Source organism: Lepidochelys olivacea, assembly GCF_965140295.1.
Source record: "Lepidochelys olivacea isolate rLepOli2 genome assembly, chromosome: 7".
In the NCBI taxonomy this organism is placed as follows: Eukaryota; Metazoa; Chordata; order Testudines; family Cheloniidae; genus Lepidochelys; species Lepidochelys olivacea.
In genome coordinates this window covers 76,686,816-76,702,268 of record NC_140417.1, presented here as the reverse complement: position 1 = coordinate 76,702,268, position 15,453 = coordinate 76,686,816, and the positions used below count along the sequence as shown (strand labels likewise).

Below are 15,453 nucleotides of genomic sequence, written 5' to 3'. Positions count from 1 at the left end.
AGAAGGGTTTCTACAGGTATCTTTAGCAACAAGAAGGTGGTCAGGGAAAGTGTGGGACCCTTACTGAATGGGGGAGGCAACATAGTGACAGATGATGTGAAAAAAGCTGAAGTACTCAATGCTTTTTTTGCCTCAGTCTTCACAGACAAGATCAGCTCCCAGACTGCTGCACTGGGCAACACAGTATGGGGAGGAGGTGAGTGATCAAAGAACAGGTTAAGAACTATTTAGAAAAGCTGGACGTGCACAAGTCCATGGGTCCAGATCTAATGCATCCAAGGGTGCTGAGGGAGTTTGCTGATGTGATTGCAGTCATTGGCCATTATCTTTGAAAATTTGTAGTGATCAGGGGAGGTCCCAGACAATTGGAAAAAGGCCAATATAGTGCTCATATTTTAAAAAGGGAAGAAAGAGAACCTGGGGACCTACAGACCGGTCAGCCTCACTTCAGTCCCCAGCAAAATCATGGAGCAGGTCCTCAAGGAATCCATTTTGAAGCACTTGGAGGAGAGGAAGGTGATCAGGAACAGTCAACATGGATTCACCAAGGCCAAGTCATGCCTGACCAACCTGATTGCCTTCTATGATGAGATAACTGGCTTTGTGGATATGGGGAAAGTGGTGGATGTGATATATCTTGACTTTAGCAAAGCTTTTGATGCGGTCTCCGACAGTATTCTTGCCAGCAAGTTAAAAAGGTATGGATTCGATGAATGGACTATAAGGGCGATAGAAAGCTGGATAGATTGTCGGGCTCAACGGGTAGTAATCAACTGCTCGATTTTTAGTTGGCAGCTGGTATCAGGCAGAGTACCTCAGGAGTTGGTCCTGGGGCCAGTTTTGTTCAACATCTTTATTAATGATCTGGATGATGGGCTTAATTGCACCCTCAGCAAATTCGCAGATGACACTAAACTGGGGGGGAGGTAGATACGCTGGAGGGTAGGATAGGGTCCAGAGTGACCTACACAAATTAGAGGATTGGAGAGAGTCCAGTGGAGGGCAACAAAAATGATTAGGGGGCTGGGGCATGTAATTTATGAGGAGAGGCTGAGGGAACTGGGGTTATTTAGTCTGCAGAAGAGAAGAGTGACGGGGAATTTGATAACAGCTTTCAACTACCTGAAGGGGGGTATCAAAGAGGATGGAGCTAGGCTGTTCTCAGTGGTGGCAGATGACAGAACAAGAAGCAATGGTCTCAAGTTACAGTGGGGGAGGTATTGGTTGGATATTAGGAAACTCTATTTCACTAGAAGGGTGGTGAAGCACTGGAATGGGTTACCTTGGGAGGTGGTAGAATCTCCATCCTTAGAGGTTTTTAAGGTCCAGCTTGACAAAGCCTTGGCTGGGATGATTTAGTTAGTGTTGGTCCTGCTTTGAGCAGGGGATTTGACTAGGTGACCTCCTGAGGTCTCTTCCAACCCTAATATTCTATGATAATACTTAAAAAAAAAAAAGTTAGGTGCAAATTATTTATTCTGTCAGATCAGTAAATGGAATATTAAGCAGGAAATATCAACTGTTACTCATAAATCACTTAAACTAATCTAATCAGGAATAATTCTGCTGAAGTTATAGGAGTTGCCACTGATGTGCAACTGGCAAGAGATCAGAATTGCTCTTAGTTAAGACATCCAAGGTAATTATAATGCTGGTTTCCCTGTGCAGCTCTACTGGTTACGTGAGGCTTGATTTTTTTTTTTCTTCAAATTTTCTTATCAAACACTAGTACAAAAGTAAACATAAGTCAGCTAAGGATAAACCCAGATGCTGGTCTATAATACTCAATAGTGCTGGATTCTGTTAATAGTGGCAAAGATGTGGAGCCTGTTAAATTCAAACAGACTTAATTGTTTCAGTTGGAGTGGATTCTTCATGCTGTTATACAAATATAATGGACAGTTAGAAGTTTTTGTCAGATGCCTGTTTTTTTTTAAAGTGGTTGGCTTCTAATACCAAACAGTTGAGAACAGTTGTTGCATATCCAACAGATATGTCTGTCTGGAAGCAATAGGGAGAGTTAAAGATTTTAGGAGATCTCTGTTTTGAGAAGTGCGTTTTTCATAAGGTTTAAGGTCTGAACTTCAGAAGCACTGAGGAACTGCAGTTCCCATTAATTCAGTTAGTCTAGGTACAAAGCACTTTTGAAAATCAGACACCTGATATTTAGCTAGAAGTAACATTTATTTAAATTTCTTGGGGTTTATTTAAGCTCAGAAAACAAGACCTTTGGGAAATTTGTTAACCAACGTATTTTAACTGACACCTAGCGTATGCATGGCAAGTCCTGTTTAAAAGTACATTAGCAGTCAGTCAACCATAAGGTAGTCACTTTAACATGACTTACCCCATCTGCACTAGGTAAAAAGTCATGTTTTAAAACATGTTACTTAATATGTTTTCAAACACAGCATATTTTCCTAATCTAGACAAACCCTTAGGAAAAATATTAAAAGTAATGACCTTCTTTTTTCAAAGCTGTGGATATTTTTTCTGGGTTCCTGACTTAAATGTACAATTATCAGTTTCTTAACCTTGTCTTTGTTTTAAAATAAACTTTGTACTTACTATTATTTGCAGTAGGAATGTTAATGTCTCTTTTGCTTTAATAATATTAGGTCTATCATATGCAAGTCACACAGTTGGTTTTACACCGCCAACTTCACTGACTAGAGCCGGAATGTCTTATTACAACTCCCCAGGCCTTCATGTGCAACATATGGGACCGTCCCATGGAATTACAGTGAGTATTAAAAACTAGTAAATTTTCTTTTGAATTAAAATGTTAGTTATTTGTCTTTAACCCATTTTTAAAAATGCAAACGTTTGATTTTGTTTCCTTGCTCAAAGATGTCTGTTGCCTTCTTCAGTCCTGATTACCTCTCTACATTGAGAAATTGATTCTTAGTAGAAAATCTTTTCTTTCTGCAAGAGAGTGAAACATGTTGTCCCCTTAAAGACAGTAATAGGTTTCACCCTATGGATCTGCAGGCAAGGTGTGAGACGTGATGTTCTAACCTACCCCCCGTGTCGCAGGAAGTAAATACGTTACTTTCATTTTTCTCCTAGTCTCCACCACATCTGACGGATGAGTCATCTGAGGTTGCTCCAAGTTCAGGTTTTCTTCAAGATGACACACAATGCTACCACCGTGTCACTGTAACAGGCAGCTAATTATTATTTACTTTTTTTTGTTTTCCAGTGAGAATAGCAATATATTAAACATTTGTTAGGATATTACACAACATCTTTCACCTGGAATCATTTTTTATTTCTATTGAGTTTAATGTACTTAACTCAATCAAGTTTTTTCTAGGGCTGTTGATTAATCGCAGTTAACTCATGTGATTAACTAAAAAAAATTAATCTGTTTTAATTCTACTGTTAAATAGAATACCAATTGAAATTTATTAAATATTTTGAGTGTTTTTCTATATTTTCATATATATTGTATTCTGTGTTGTAATTGAAATCAAAGTGTATATTATTTTTGCTTACAAATATTTGCACTGTAAAAATGATAAACAAAATAAATAGTATTTTTCAGTTCCTCACACAAGTACCGTAGTGCAATCTCTTTGTCATGAAAGTGCAACTTACAAATGTAGATTTTTTTTTGTTTTTTGTTTTGGGTATGTAACTGCATTCAAATATAAAACAATGTACAATTTTAGATCCTGCAAATCCACTCAGTCCTACTTCTTGTTTAGCCAATCGCTCAGACAAACAAGTTTGTTTACATTTACATGCTGCCCTCTTCTTATTTACAATGTCACCAGAAAGTGAGAACAGGCATTTTCATGGCACTTTTATAGCCGGCACTGCAAGGTATTTACATACCAGTTATGCTAAACATTCGTATGCCCATTCATGCTTCTGCCACCATTCCAGAGGACATGCTTCCATGCTGATGACGCTCATTGAAAAAATAAGCGTTAATTAAATTTATGACTGAATGTCTTGAGGGGAGAATTGTATGTCCCCTGCTCTGTTTTTACCCACATTCTGCCACATATTTTCTGTTATAACAGTCTTGGATGATGACCCAGCACATGTTGTTCATTTTAAGAACACTTTCACTGCAGATTTCAGAAAACGCAAAGAAGGTACCAATGTGAGATTTCAGAAGATAGCTATAGCACTTAACCCAAGGTTTAAGAATCTGAAGTGCTTTCCAAAATCTGAAAGGGACCAGGTGTGGAGCTTGCTTTCAGAAGCCTTAAAAGAGCAACACTCCGATGCGGAAACTGCAGAACCCGAACCACCAAAAAAGAAAATGAACCATCTGCTGGTGGCATCTGACTCGTATAATGAAAATGAACATGCGTCAGTCTGCACTGCTTTGGATGGTTATCGAGCAGAACCCGTCATCAGCATGGACACAGGTCTTCTGGAATGGTGGTTGAAGCATGAAGGGACGTGAATCTTTAGCACATATGGCACATAAATATCTTGCAATGTTGGCTAAAAAAGTGCCATGCGAAGGCATGTTCTCGCTTTCAGGTGACATTGTAAACAAGAAGCGGGTAGCATTATCTTCTGCAAATATAAACAAACTTGTTTGTCTGAGCAATTGGTTAAACAAGAAGTAGGACTGAGTGGACTTGCAGGATCTAAAATTGTACATTGTTTTATTTTTCAACGTAGTTATTTTTTGTACATAATTCTACATCTGTAAGTTCAACTTTCATGATACAGACTGCACTACAGTACTTGTATTAGGTGAATTGAAAAATACTATTTCTTTTGTTTTTTACAATGCAAATACTTGTAATCAAAAATAAATATTAAGTGAGTACTGTACACTTTGTATTCTGTGTTGTATTTGAAATCAGTATATTTGAAAATGTAGAAAACATCCAAAAATATTTAAATAAATGGTATTCTATTATTGTTTAACAGCGCGATTAATCATGATTTTTTTAATTGTGCGATTAATCAGAATTAATTTTTTTAGTCGCTTGACAGCCCAAATACTCATTGAGTTTATAAAGCAAACAAAACTGAAACATTAGTACTTTGGCAAGATAGCTTATGGCTGATGTATCAAACAGGAAGTGCTATTCAGTATATTCTGAATAAGTACAGCAATATGCAAACAATCTTCTGCAAAGTGTTTCTTTATGCCAGTGTCCTCTGATACAAAACCTTGTTTCAGTAGATTTTTATAGAAAGGCACAAATATAGCAGTAGATTTGTCAAACCTTTTCTAAAAAAAACTTCTTACGACAGAAATCTATCTGGAGTATAATTACACTAGAATATGCTAAAATGTGGACTTTCGTAGGTTAACTGTTAATATTAATTTCCACAATTGTTAAGGCCTACAACTATACCACATGTAGCTCTGATCTCATAGGTGGAGGCAGCATGGTCCAGTGGATAGGGTACCAGAGTAGGAGTCAACTTGGGTTCTGTTCCTAGCTCTGCAGCTGACTCTGAGCTAGTTGCATAACTTCTTTGTGCCTCTGAAAAAATGGGGACTAATAATGTCTACCCACTTTGAGAGAGACTGATTGTAAAAAAGGTATTAAGACAAAAAGCTGGATGCTGCAGGAAATGGTGTTGATTAATAGGCACATGGCTCTCTGACTTTAGCGTCTACTGAACCCAGGTTCCACCTTGGTATTAGAGGTTCACTCATGCTAGAGGTGCTTTACAAGCAGAAGCCCAGACCAATTAGTTTTCAGAAATCCCATGGCCTTTTTCTCATAGTGTTAGTCAAATTTGTTGTTTACATTTATACTGCAAAGTAGGTGTCCTGGCCAAATTCTAATTTGGAGAATTTTATGCCTACCTAAAAGGCACTTCAGTTGGAAAAGCAACCTTCTTAATAAACAATCAAGTTGCTAAGCTGTATATCTGTTGTAGAATTGTTTCCTGGTTTCTTTCCCAAAGGGTGGCTATTTTTTCTTGTTTGGTTATGTCAGGGGGAGGGGCATTTTGGAGTTCTTAAGGATCTGACTTAATATACAGTTGTTACTGTTGCTATTTGCTTCATAGCTGCTGCAGTTTTGAAGATATTTTGGTTTGTCTTACGTTTTTATATTGCTAATTTTACAATCGTGCTTCCTCTACTCTGAAAAAATATCAAAGTGGGTGTCAGATCTTCTTGCTTTGAAGAATATGTTCACATCTTACTGTTCTTGAGAAAGGGCGTGCTGAAGACTATTACAAATCTGCAATTTCTTTGGAGACAGTTCTGTTAGTTACTGTTTATTTACAGAGCCCAAAGGGATGTACTCACCATTTTTATAATGCTTGCCTCATAAAGAACAGCTTGATTTGTGCTTCCATGAGGCTTCATTTTCAGATACAATCTTTTTACAGTCATTTGGAATTTTCCTATGCCAGTTTAGGTATGCACTGTCACTTTTTAACTCCACATGCTGATAATGTTAAGTCATGCTTATTAGCACCTGCTGCTATGTTGTGGTCAAGCATAGATAGTTATTGTATCTGAGCTTCTTCCTCTATTCTTCTTTCTAGGTACCTATTTGCCATTAAGTGTTTTGAGGACTACACTTAAGAAGGAATAATCAATTGCACAAATACAATATGAGAAAAGATTGCCTAGGCAGGAATAGTGCAGACAAGGATCAGGGGTTTATAGTGGATCACAAGCTAAACATGGGCCAACAGTGTAATGCTGCTGCAAAAAAAGCGAACATGGTTCTGGGATGTATTAGCAAAAGTGTTGTAAGCAAGTAATTCTTCTCCTCTACTCAGCACTCAGGCCTCAACTGGAGAATTATGCCCAGGTCTGGGAACCACACTTCAGAAAAGATGTGGACAAGTTGGAGAAAGTCCAGAGGAGAGCAACAAAAATGATTAAAGGTCTAGAAAATGCGACCTATGAGGAAGGATAGAAAAAATTGGGTTTGTTTAGTCTGGAGAAGAGAAGACTGAGGGAGAACATAAGAGTCTTCAGTTACATAAAAGGTTGCTATAAAGAGGAGGGTGATAAGTTGTTCTCCTTAACCACTGAGGCCAGGACAAGAAGCAATGGGCTTAAATTGCAGCAAGGGAGGCTTAGGTTGGACATTGACAAACTTTCTAGCTTTCAGGGTCATTAAGCACTGAAAGAAATTACCTAGGGATGTTGGGGAATCTCCATCATCAGAGGTTTTTTAAGAACAGGTTAGAACAGACATCGGATAGCGATGATCTAGATAATGCTTGGTCCTGCCTCAGTGCAGGGGACTGGACTAGATGACCTATTGCGATCCCTTCTCATCCTACATTTCTATTTCTGTTTTATTTCTCCCCTACTGGCTTAGAGGAGTGGGCATTTTTTTTATCTCAAAAATGGTTCCAGTGTGCTATGCTAGTACATTTCAAAGTTACGTCAAATTCAGAATTTGTCTTGATAACTATTTACCTAAAGCTGTATTGTGATCCTTTTTAATATTTTGGACTTGATCCTTCCATTTAATTTGGTATTTTGAATTTTGCCTTTAAACAATGTGTTAATGATGAGTCTGTGAGAGGACTTCTTGATATCCGCAAAAGCGTCTAAAAAACGTATACATGTTCAACATGATTTCAATATTTGTTCTGCAGAGGCCTTCACCACGAAGAAGTAACAGCCCTGACAAATTTAAACGTCCCACTCCTCCTCCTTCTCCAAACACGCAGACCCCAGTCCAGCCTCCACCTCCACCTCCACCACCACCACCTGTGCAGCCTACAGTCCAATCAACAGCATCGCAGTCAGCCACTTTTCAGCATTCAGTGCATCCCTCTTCTCAGCCTTAGTGCATGTGCTCAGCAGTCTGTATTCAGAGTTGGACTCATAAGATGGAGCGGTTTACTAAACGCCAAAGGCTTACCTGGCATATTTGGATTTGACTTACTTGCACTGAGGTTATATAGGCTTCACTGTTAATTGTGTTGTAAACATTTGTCTAAAAATGCAGCCAGTGTTGTGGGTCTACAACACTAACTTAACAAAATTTTCCATCAGTGTTTACTTGAACTACATGTATGTCCATTCTCTGGCTGGAACATTTGCTACTCTCTTTGGTAATACGGCATTATGTCGTTTTGCTTGGCTCCAAAGCTTCATTTTCCTGGCTTTTAGGTTTGTAAAATTAAAGGGATATCTTTTTATATTCTTTTCATGACAATTTGCATAAAATTACAGGCATGATGGGCTATATTATAAATTCCTAAATATTAACAGTGTTTACCAAGCATATGGTAAATCAGCACTACATTTCAGTAATCTGAAGATACAGCTTTTAGTGCAAAAGTGAAAGTCAGACACGTTAATCAGTGCCCTAGACTATATTGTATCACCTAATAAATAAGCTTAATACAGGTTCAGTATTCAACACACATGACACATTAATACTTTTTCCTATTTTAAAAAATAAAACCAAAACCTCAAATGTATGGTGCAGTCTGAAGTTAAATGTGGGTAATCTAACTTGTCAAAGTATATGGAATGTACAAGTCATGACCTTAAGATTTGATTGTCTAATTTATCATTTACGTTAACTTGTAAGCTGTCCATACTGTGTGTTCTGTCACAGTGAACTTCTATAAGTGTGGTCCTGCCAGCAAGTTACTGGTGGCTGATTAAAGTGTGCTTTGATTTCTGCTGCAGAAGGCAATGTGATTGTAGAGAACAGCTGATTTTTTTTTCTTGTTGAAATATATTAATTGTGATTTCCCCTAAAACAAAGTTTGAACAACTATTTTAAATGTTCAAAAGACTATTAGAGAATATGGTATAAGATGAATATTATAGGAATATATTGGCATAACAGCCAAAAATGTTGTATTGCTTGGTAGAAACAAAACAGAGTACAGAGAAAGTAGCACAACATGGCACTAACGAATGCTTATTTAGCAGCCTAAGCCGGTACAATGTATAAAGAAATGTATTCTGAATACATTCTTTCCATTCATTTAGCACAAATAAATTGTTTGGTTTCACTTTGCAGTGGAACAGAGTGTCACTTTTTTCTTTGATACTAGCATCTTACCTAGTTTTATTTTTAAGTTCTCATTGGCTAGGTTTATATAATACTGATATTTTTAAGTGGTTTACCTCCTATATTTGTATATGTGGGCCAAGGAAAAAATTACTAGAAAATGTGTATTTGAGAATATGTATCTGGTTCTAAGGAGAACAGAACATTACCTTATTTGTTTGCAAAAGCTTTTTGACACGCCTGACACTTCATTGAGCGCGTTCTTAAGAAGAAAAAATAGAAATTTGGATATTTACTAACACTTCTACATACATTTGCATATTTGCCATTCAACAACTATGTAAGAATTGCAGAGTGAAAATGGTAATCAATGATAGTATTCAAAATATCAGGTAGAAATGTTTTAAAATGTTCAGTTAAGGTCAAAGCAAAAGTGGAATTTCTTCAATATAGCTATGTAGTTTCAGATCTTAAAAAGAGTTTAGAAAAATGTGTGTGTATAAATAGTATGTTACACTGGTTAAGCCAACATGAGATCAAGTGCATTATTAAATTCCACTAGTTAGGTTGTACCTTTCTGGTAAAATGACACCGTCAAGGCTGTGACAGGCCTAAAATCTGACCTATGCTCCTATCTGGAATTTTTCAACTTTTTCTTTTTCTAACCACCTTTTCAACCTCCTCCCTTCCGATCATGAAGCTCAGTAAACTGCTTGTATACAAATTGTCTGGCATAGAACATGCTCCCTGTTTTAAGTCTCAGTTGTGAGCGTTTTATTAAATAGAACTTCTGAAGCAGTTGCAGGATTGTATTGGAAAAATTACAGGAAGTCAAAAGTTACATTCCTGATGGGACTAGTGGCACAATAGGGTCAATATGTAGATTTCACATAGTTTGTGTTTTTTGTAAATATAACAAATAGGAAAAAATATATATTCTTACAAATAAGATTCCTGCTTATGTAAATCTCTGACTATTTAAAACACAGTGCCCACCTTTCTAAAGTGCTTTGAGATTCTTGGACAAAAGGTACTCGCTAAGTGCAAGCTAGTACTGGTGGTAGTAAAAACTGGCTAAAGAATAAGAGGTGTGCGGTAGAGTTGCTTTAATATCTTCAGAAAAATTAAAATAACCTAGCGTAATTTAAATTTGAAGCTCGGTCTAAAATTGAAATTCTGTAATCCAAGGTTTGAGCGTTGCTATAAGATATCACATAGTGAACTCTCCCTCATTACTGTGAGATTTGTTACCAGTTGAAAGCAAAGAACTGACAAATGAATACTGACTGCTGAAAATGTAACAAGGCACTGAAGTGGCCTTAACTAGCTAATAAGGTTGAACAAACATTCTCTTGAAGACAGAAGTGTGAACTTTTGTTTGTAGATTTTTTGAATAAGATAAGGAATTGTGCACATCCTTCTAATAAACATCAATGGATTTTCAGTTTTGCTTGTGAATTATAGTCTTCCATAATTCTGCAACTATGGATTTACCAGACTACTACAGAATCTTCTGTGGACTAGAGAAATTCACTTTAAAAATAAGAGCCAACTTGACATGAGTCCTTACATGCTTGGTTTCTTATTTTATCCAGTATACATTCAGGTGGGCTTTTATCTTCATCAGTGGTAATATTTGCCAGTTGCACACTGCATGGCAACTAGTTGAGTAGCATGGTGAAATAGGTTTCAGAGTGACAGCTGTGTTAGTCTGTATTCGCAAAAAGAAAAGGAGGACTTATGGCACCTTAGAGACTAACCAATTTATTTGAGCATAAGCTTTCGTGAGCTACAGCTCACTTCATCGGATGCATACTGTGGAAACTGCAGAAGACATTATATACACAGAGAGCATGAAACAATACCTCCTCCCATCCCACTCTCCTGCTGGTAATAGCTTATCTAAAGTGATCACTCTCCTTACAATGTGTATGATTATCAAGGTGTGCCATTTCCAGCCCAAATCCAGGCCAACTGTGCCCACATATCTATTCAGGGGACACCATCACAGGGCCTAATAACATCAGCCACACTATCAGAGGCTTGTTCACCTGCACATCCACCAATGTGATATATGCCATCATGTGCCAGCAATGCTCCTCTGCCATGTACATTGGTCAAACTGGACAGTCTCTACGTAAAAGAATAAATGGACACAAATCAGATGTCCAGAATTATAACATTCATAAACCAGTCGGAGAACACTTCAATCTCTCTGGTCATGCAATTACAGACATGAAGGTCGCTATCTTACAACAAAAAAACTTCAAATCCAGACTCCAGCGAGAAACTGCTGAATTGGAATTCATTTGCAAATTGTATACTATTAATTCAGGCTTAAATAGAGACTGGGAGTGGGCTAAGTCATTATGCAAGGTAGCCTATTTCCCCTTGTTTTTTCCTACCCCCCGCCCCCTCAGATGTTCTGGTTAAACTTGGATTTATGCTGGAAATGGCCCACCTTGATAATCATACACATTGTAAGGAGAGTGGTCAGTTTGGATGAGCTATTACCAGCAGGAGAGTGAGTTTGTGTGGGGGGGGAAGGGGGGGTGAGAAAACCTGGATTTGTGCTGGAAATGGCCCACCTTGATTGTCATACACATTGTAAGGAGAGTGATCACTTTAGATAAGCTATTACCAGCAGGAGAGTGGGGTGGGAGGAGGTATTGTTTCATGGTCTCTGTGTATATAATGTCTTCTGCAGTTTCCACAGTATGCATCCGATGAAGTGAGCTGTAGCTCACGAAAGCTTATGCTCAAATAAATCGGTTAGTCTCTAAGGTGCCACAAGTCCTCCTTTTCTTTATGATGAAATAGACAACCCAAGATGCTGCCATGTTTGGAGGGAGTGGATTGTTCTAAGGGCATGTCTTCACTAGCACCGTTAAAGCGCCACGGTAGCGATTTAACATGGCTTGTGTAGTTGCGGCATAGCGTTGGGAAAGAGCTCTCCCAGCACTATAACAAAAACACCTCCACAAGGGGAATAGCTGCCAGCATTAGGACCACGGCTCCCAGCACTGGGGCACTGTCTACAGTGGCGCGCTACAGCGCTGAAACTTGCATCGCTGAGGGGGGAGTGTTTTTTCATACCCCTTAGTGAGAAAGTTGCAGCGCTGTAAAGTGCCAGTGTAGACAAGCCCTTAGTTGTAACATTCCTTGGACAATACCCTGCCATAGGACTCGTGCCTAACCAGAAGGTCACAGAAGCACTTTTCAGTAGTAATTAGCATTTAGGATGTGTGCACAATCCCCTCAAGCTCAGCAGTTAAGGGTATAAAAAGCCCTCCTACTTCAACTATCCACCAGTTGCTCTCTTTCCATTGCAGGAATGGTCACCAAACCATCCCCCCCCCCCCCAACCCGCAAGATAAGCAAGTGCCATTCCATTCTTTGGCAGCTAAATCTTAGGGGAGTTTGGTTCAGGCATGGGAATATCGAAGTAGTCTCTGATATTCATCTTTCCTGGGATTTATTCTGTGTTTACAGGATCAGTAGTTCTTAATTATATAAAATCATTCTCTTGGGAGGAGAAGGTGGGACAGTTCTCAGAGGCACGTCTTCCTTAGCTAAGGTTGTGTTGACTGCTTCCTCCCCTTCTCTGAATGACATTATAGTCTTTCAAAACTTGGTGGTCAGAGGAACAGCTGTGGTTTGTGATTCTCTTTGCAGCTTTGCCCAGGAAGCTGCACAAGCATTTTGACATCCTAGAGTTCCATGAGCGAGAGAATAATTCTTAATGTCAGTAAGAATGTTTCAGCTCCCTAAAGAGGTCTGAATCCACTCTGACTCTATTTCAGTCACAGGGAAACTCAATTTCTTATACAAGCTCTTCAAATTATTTTTCCAGTATTTTTCCAAATAAGAAATATGGAGCTGGAAATGTAATTGACCCTTGGTCAGTTCAGATGACTGGACATCTTAGGAAGACAGGTTTATGCCCCTGTGCTCTGTCTTTTGCAGCTGCCAATTATCAGTCTGTTTATACATTTCCAAGTGTTTTTGCTTTTTTGCCTCTTTGCCCCCGTACATTCCTGAGGACAAAAAAGAAATACCTGGATTCATTCATGGAAATGAAGGTGTTGTCCAGACACTGCTTCAGCTATGGCTAGCAGCCCGGAAGTAGTGTCCAAGATACCCAAGGAAGACCGGTCTGTTAGAAGGATGAAAATCACAAAGTTCACAGCCAGCTCTTTTGGGCTTGAATCACCCTGTTGTCAGCAGCAAATCTGTATTTTGATTTCATATATAAATTACAGCAGTCTTCTTCAGAAGCTGTCTGCCAGCAAAGCATGAAATAATCTGGAAGATATTTCCATACCTACCAAAGAAAGCGAAGATCTGCCCCCTCAGCTATAGGTATTGCTGCTGCACCTGTACAAATTTAGAGAATGCATCAGAGGAATGTGATAAGTCTTGGAATTTGCAGATCCTAATTCTTCCTGTACTGCTCCACCCTTTGAGGACTCTTCCTGGTTTGAGACATGGGAAACAGTTTATTTTGACCTTTTGAGTTTGGGGACAATTGTCCAGGGAAGAAATGGTGGCCTCTGTCCTGTTTTGGACCTAAGGATAAACAATTTTTGTATGCCTGCTCTAGGGAGTATAATTCCTGTTCTCAACCCCCTGAGGATTTGGGTCAGGGCTCTCGACCTTTGAGCTGTCTACTTCTACATCTTGCAAAGGCACAGGAAATGGCTCTGGTTCATGGGGACAAAAATTGAGTGTAAATGTGAGGTTATACACCTACATGTCAAGAGCTATTAATTGCTATTTGGACAGAACAAAGTAATTTAGAAAGATGAACAAACAGTGGCCTTAAATTTAAAGGTTACCTCCAGCTCAAGGGCTGAGAGAGTATACATCCAATCCTATTATGAAATACCTGATGATCTTGCTTCTGAATGTCTTGTATCAGCAGTGTGCCCTCCTAGAAGATCTGGAGGGCTTCAAGTGCATCAAGAATTGATGCTGGTTGGGGGAAGACAGTACTTCAGTCACTGTTCAACTAGTGCGGGTATTTAGCCTGATGTTAAAGCTAATCTCCACATGGAGAAGGGGGAGGGGGCTACTTACAGTAATTTGTGATTTGAATGTATATTGCCTTCATCAGGATCTTCCCTCTTTGCCTTGGACTCTCACTCCAAATAGGGTTTCTGAAGGTAGAGAAGAAGGGGGAGATGTTTAGAGGGCAGGGTGGAATGTGGGGCTTGAGAATTATGCATGTCCTTTCACTGACCCCTATTGCTCTGAGAGAGGTTCTGTGGATAGGCACAAGACTCCTAGAGCATGGCTCTGTGTAGGCAAAACATTCGAAGAGCAAGAGTTACTGTTAAATAATCCTTTCCTCTCAAACTGTTCAGCTTCATGTATTTTTTTACATACACATGACAGATTTAAACTCATGTTTCTGACGTTGGGATCTTTGATAACAAAAGAAGCTGCCCTGAACCCCCTTATTTTCTTTTAACCAGCCTTTCCACATCAGCATTGGAAACCATGTCCACCTAGCGGTGAGCAAGCTCTCTTGCCATATAAACATTTATTTAAACAGACACGTGTGTTTGCTAGTATTGAAACCTGAACTGTCCAGGCCTCAAGTGTGTGACTGTCCATCTTCAGTATGGTAACTGTTCCACAGATAATGGAATCCAAGCTTTTCGATGAGGAAGAAAGTATCACCAGGCAGATCTAGAGCCATATCCTCTTGCAGAAATATTGCAGGTTCCCTGAATGCCTGACAGAATCGGAGCAGACCTCAGTGAACCTTTCTGCACCTCGGTGTTCCAATGTCAAGAGTTCTTGAATGATCTAGTCATTGTGTTGGAGAAGATGGACATCTCCACATGGAGCTTCCAGGCCACATGGTGTCTGGGATCCCTTTGTTGAATTACCCCAGTGTCTCCCTGACCCCAGCTGAGTGAGGCTGTTTGTGGGATAGCCTGCTTAGAAGTCCCTAGATAGATGAAGGTTTGTTAAACTAAGTGCAGATTTGCTGGATAAAAACCAAGGCAGTGACTGAGTATTGTTTTTCCTGACATGGACTGGAGTTTGCTAATCACTAATGGAAAGGTATAAGATCTCAGACACTTTGGGAAAGGCTTTAGCAGTTTACTTGCTCTTCCTTCCCATATTATTAGCTGTGTCATTGCTTTGTTTCTTTATTCTCAAGGGGTGGGGGTGGGGGCGGGGGCATGTAAGGTGGATAGTCAAGCTCATCCGTGCCTTCATTCAGACTTGCACTAAACACTCCTTTTTTTTTTGTGCTTCCTGGTACTGGAAATGTCCCCTCAGCCTCCTCTTAATCGTTTTGGCCAGAAAGTGTTCATAATGTGTGCGGTGCATTTAAATCCTCAGATGGAAATTATTATGTACTCTAAGTGCAAAGTATTCTTTGTTCTAAATGAGGAATCCAAGCTTTCTTGGGTAGGCAGTTAGAATTACCAAGGTTTTCAAACTTCTTAGTGAGTATATTTTCATGTTACTTGTCAGAACATATTCCTGGGTA

At 39.1% G+C, this 15,453-nt stretch overlaps 1 protein-coding gene and 1 long non-coding RNA gene across 4 annotated transcripts in view; one reads left to right on the top strand and one right to left on the bottom strand.

Moving 5' to 3' along the window:
• The window catches only part of CCDC6 (coiled-coil domain containing 6), a 63,886-nt gene extending 54,936 nt beyond the window's left edge, over nt 1–8,950 (top strand). Inside the window, exons 8-10 of one of the 2 annotated variants that reach the window (XM_084635013.1) lie at nt 2,619–2,743; nt 3,070–3,159; nt 7,564–8,950. In XM_084635013.1, the coding sequence (XP_084491139.1) occupies nt 2,619–2,743; nt 3,070–3,159; nt 7,564–7,758 (410 nt within the window). In that variant the 3' untranslated portion in view covers nt 7,759–8,950. The remainder of the gene's footprint in view (nt 1–2,618; nt 2,744–3,069; nt 3,160–7,563) is intronic. The other variant, XM_084635014.1, reaches the window with a different exon arrangement.
• LOC311524169 overlaps nt 1–15,025 on the bottom strand; it is a 39,476-nt gene extending 24,451 nt beyond the window's left edge. The window contains exons 1-3 of one of the 2 annotated variants that reach the window (XR_014712494.1): nt 13,831–15,025; nt 13,271–13,319; nt 13,001–13,098 (exon numbers count right to left, since the gene is read on the bottom strand). This is a non-coding gene — a long non-coding RNA (uncharacterized lncRNA). The remainder of the gene's footprint in view (nt 1–13,000; nt 13,099–13,270; nt 13,320–13,830) is intronic. The other variant, XR_014712495.1, reaches the window with a different exon arrangement.
• Nucleotides 15,026–15,453: the final 428 nt, after the last annotated feature.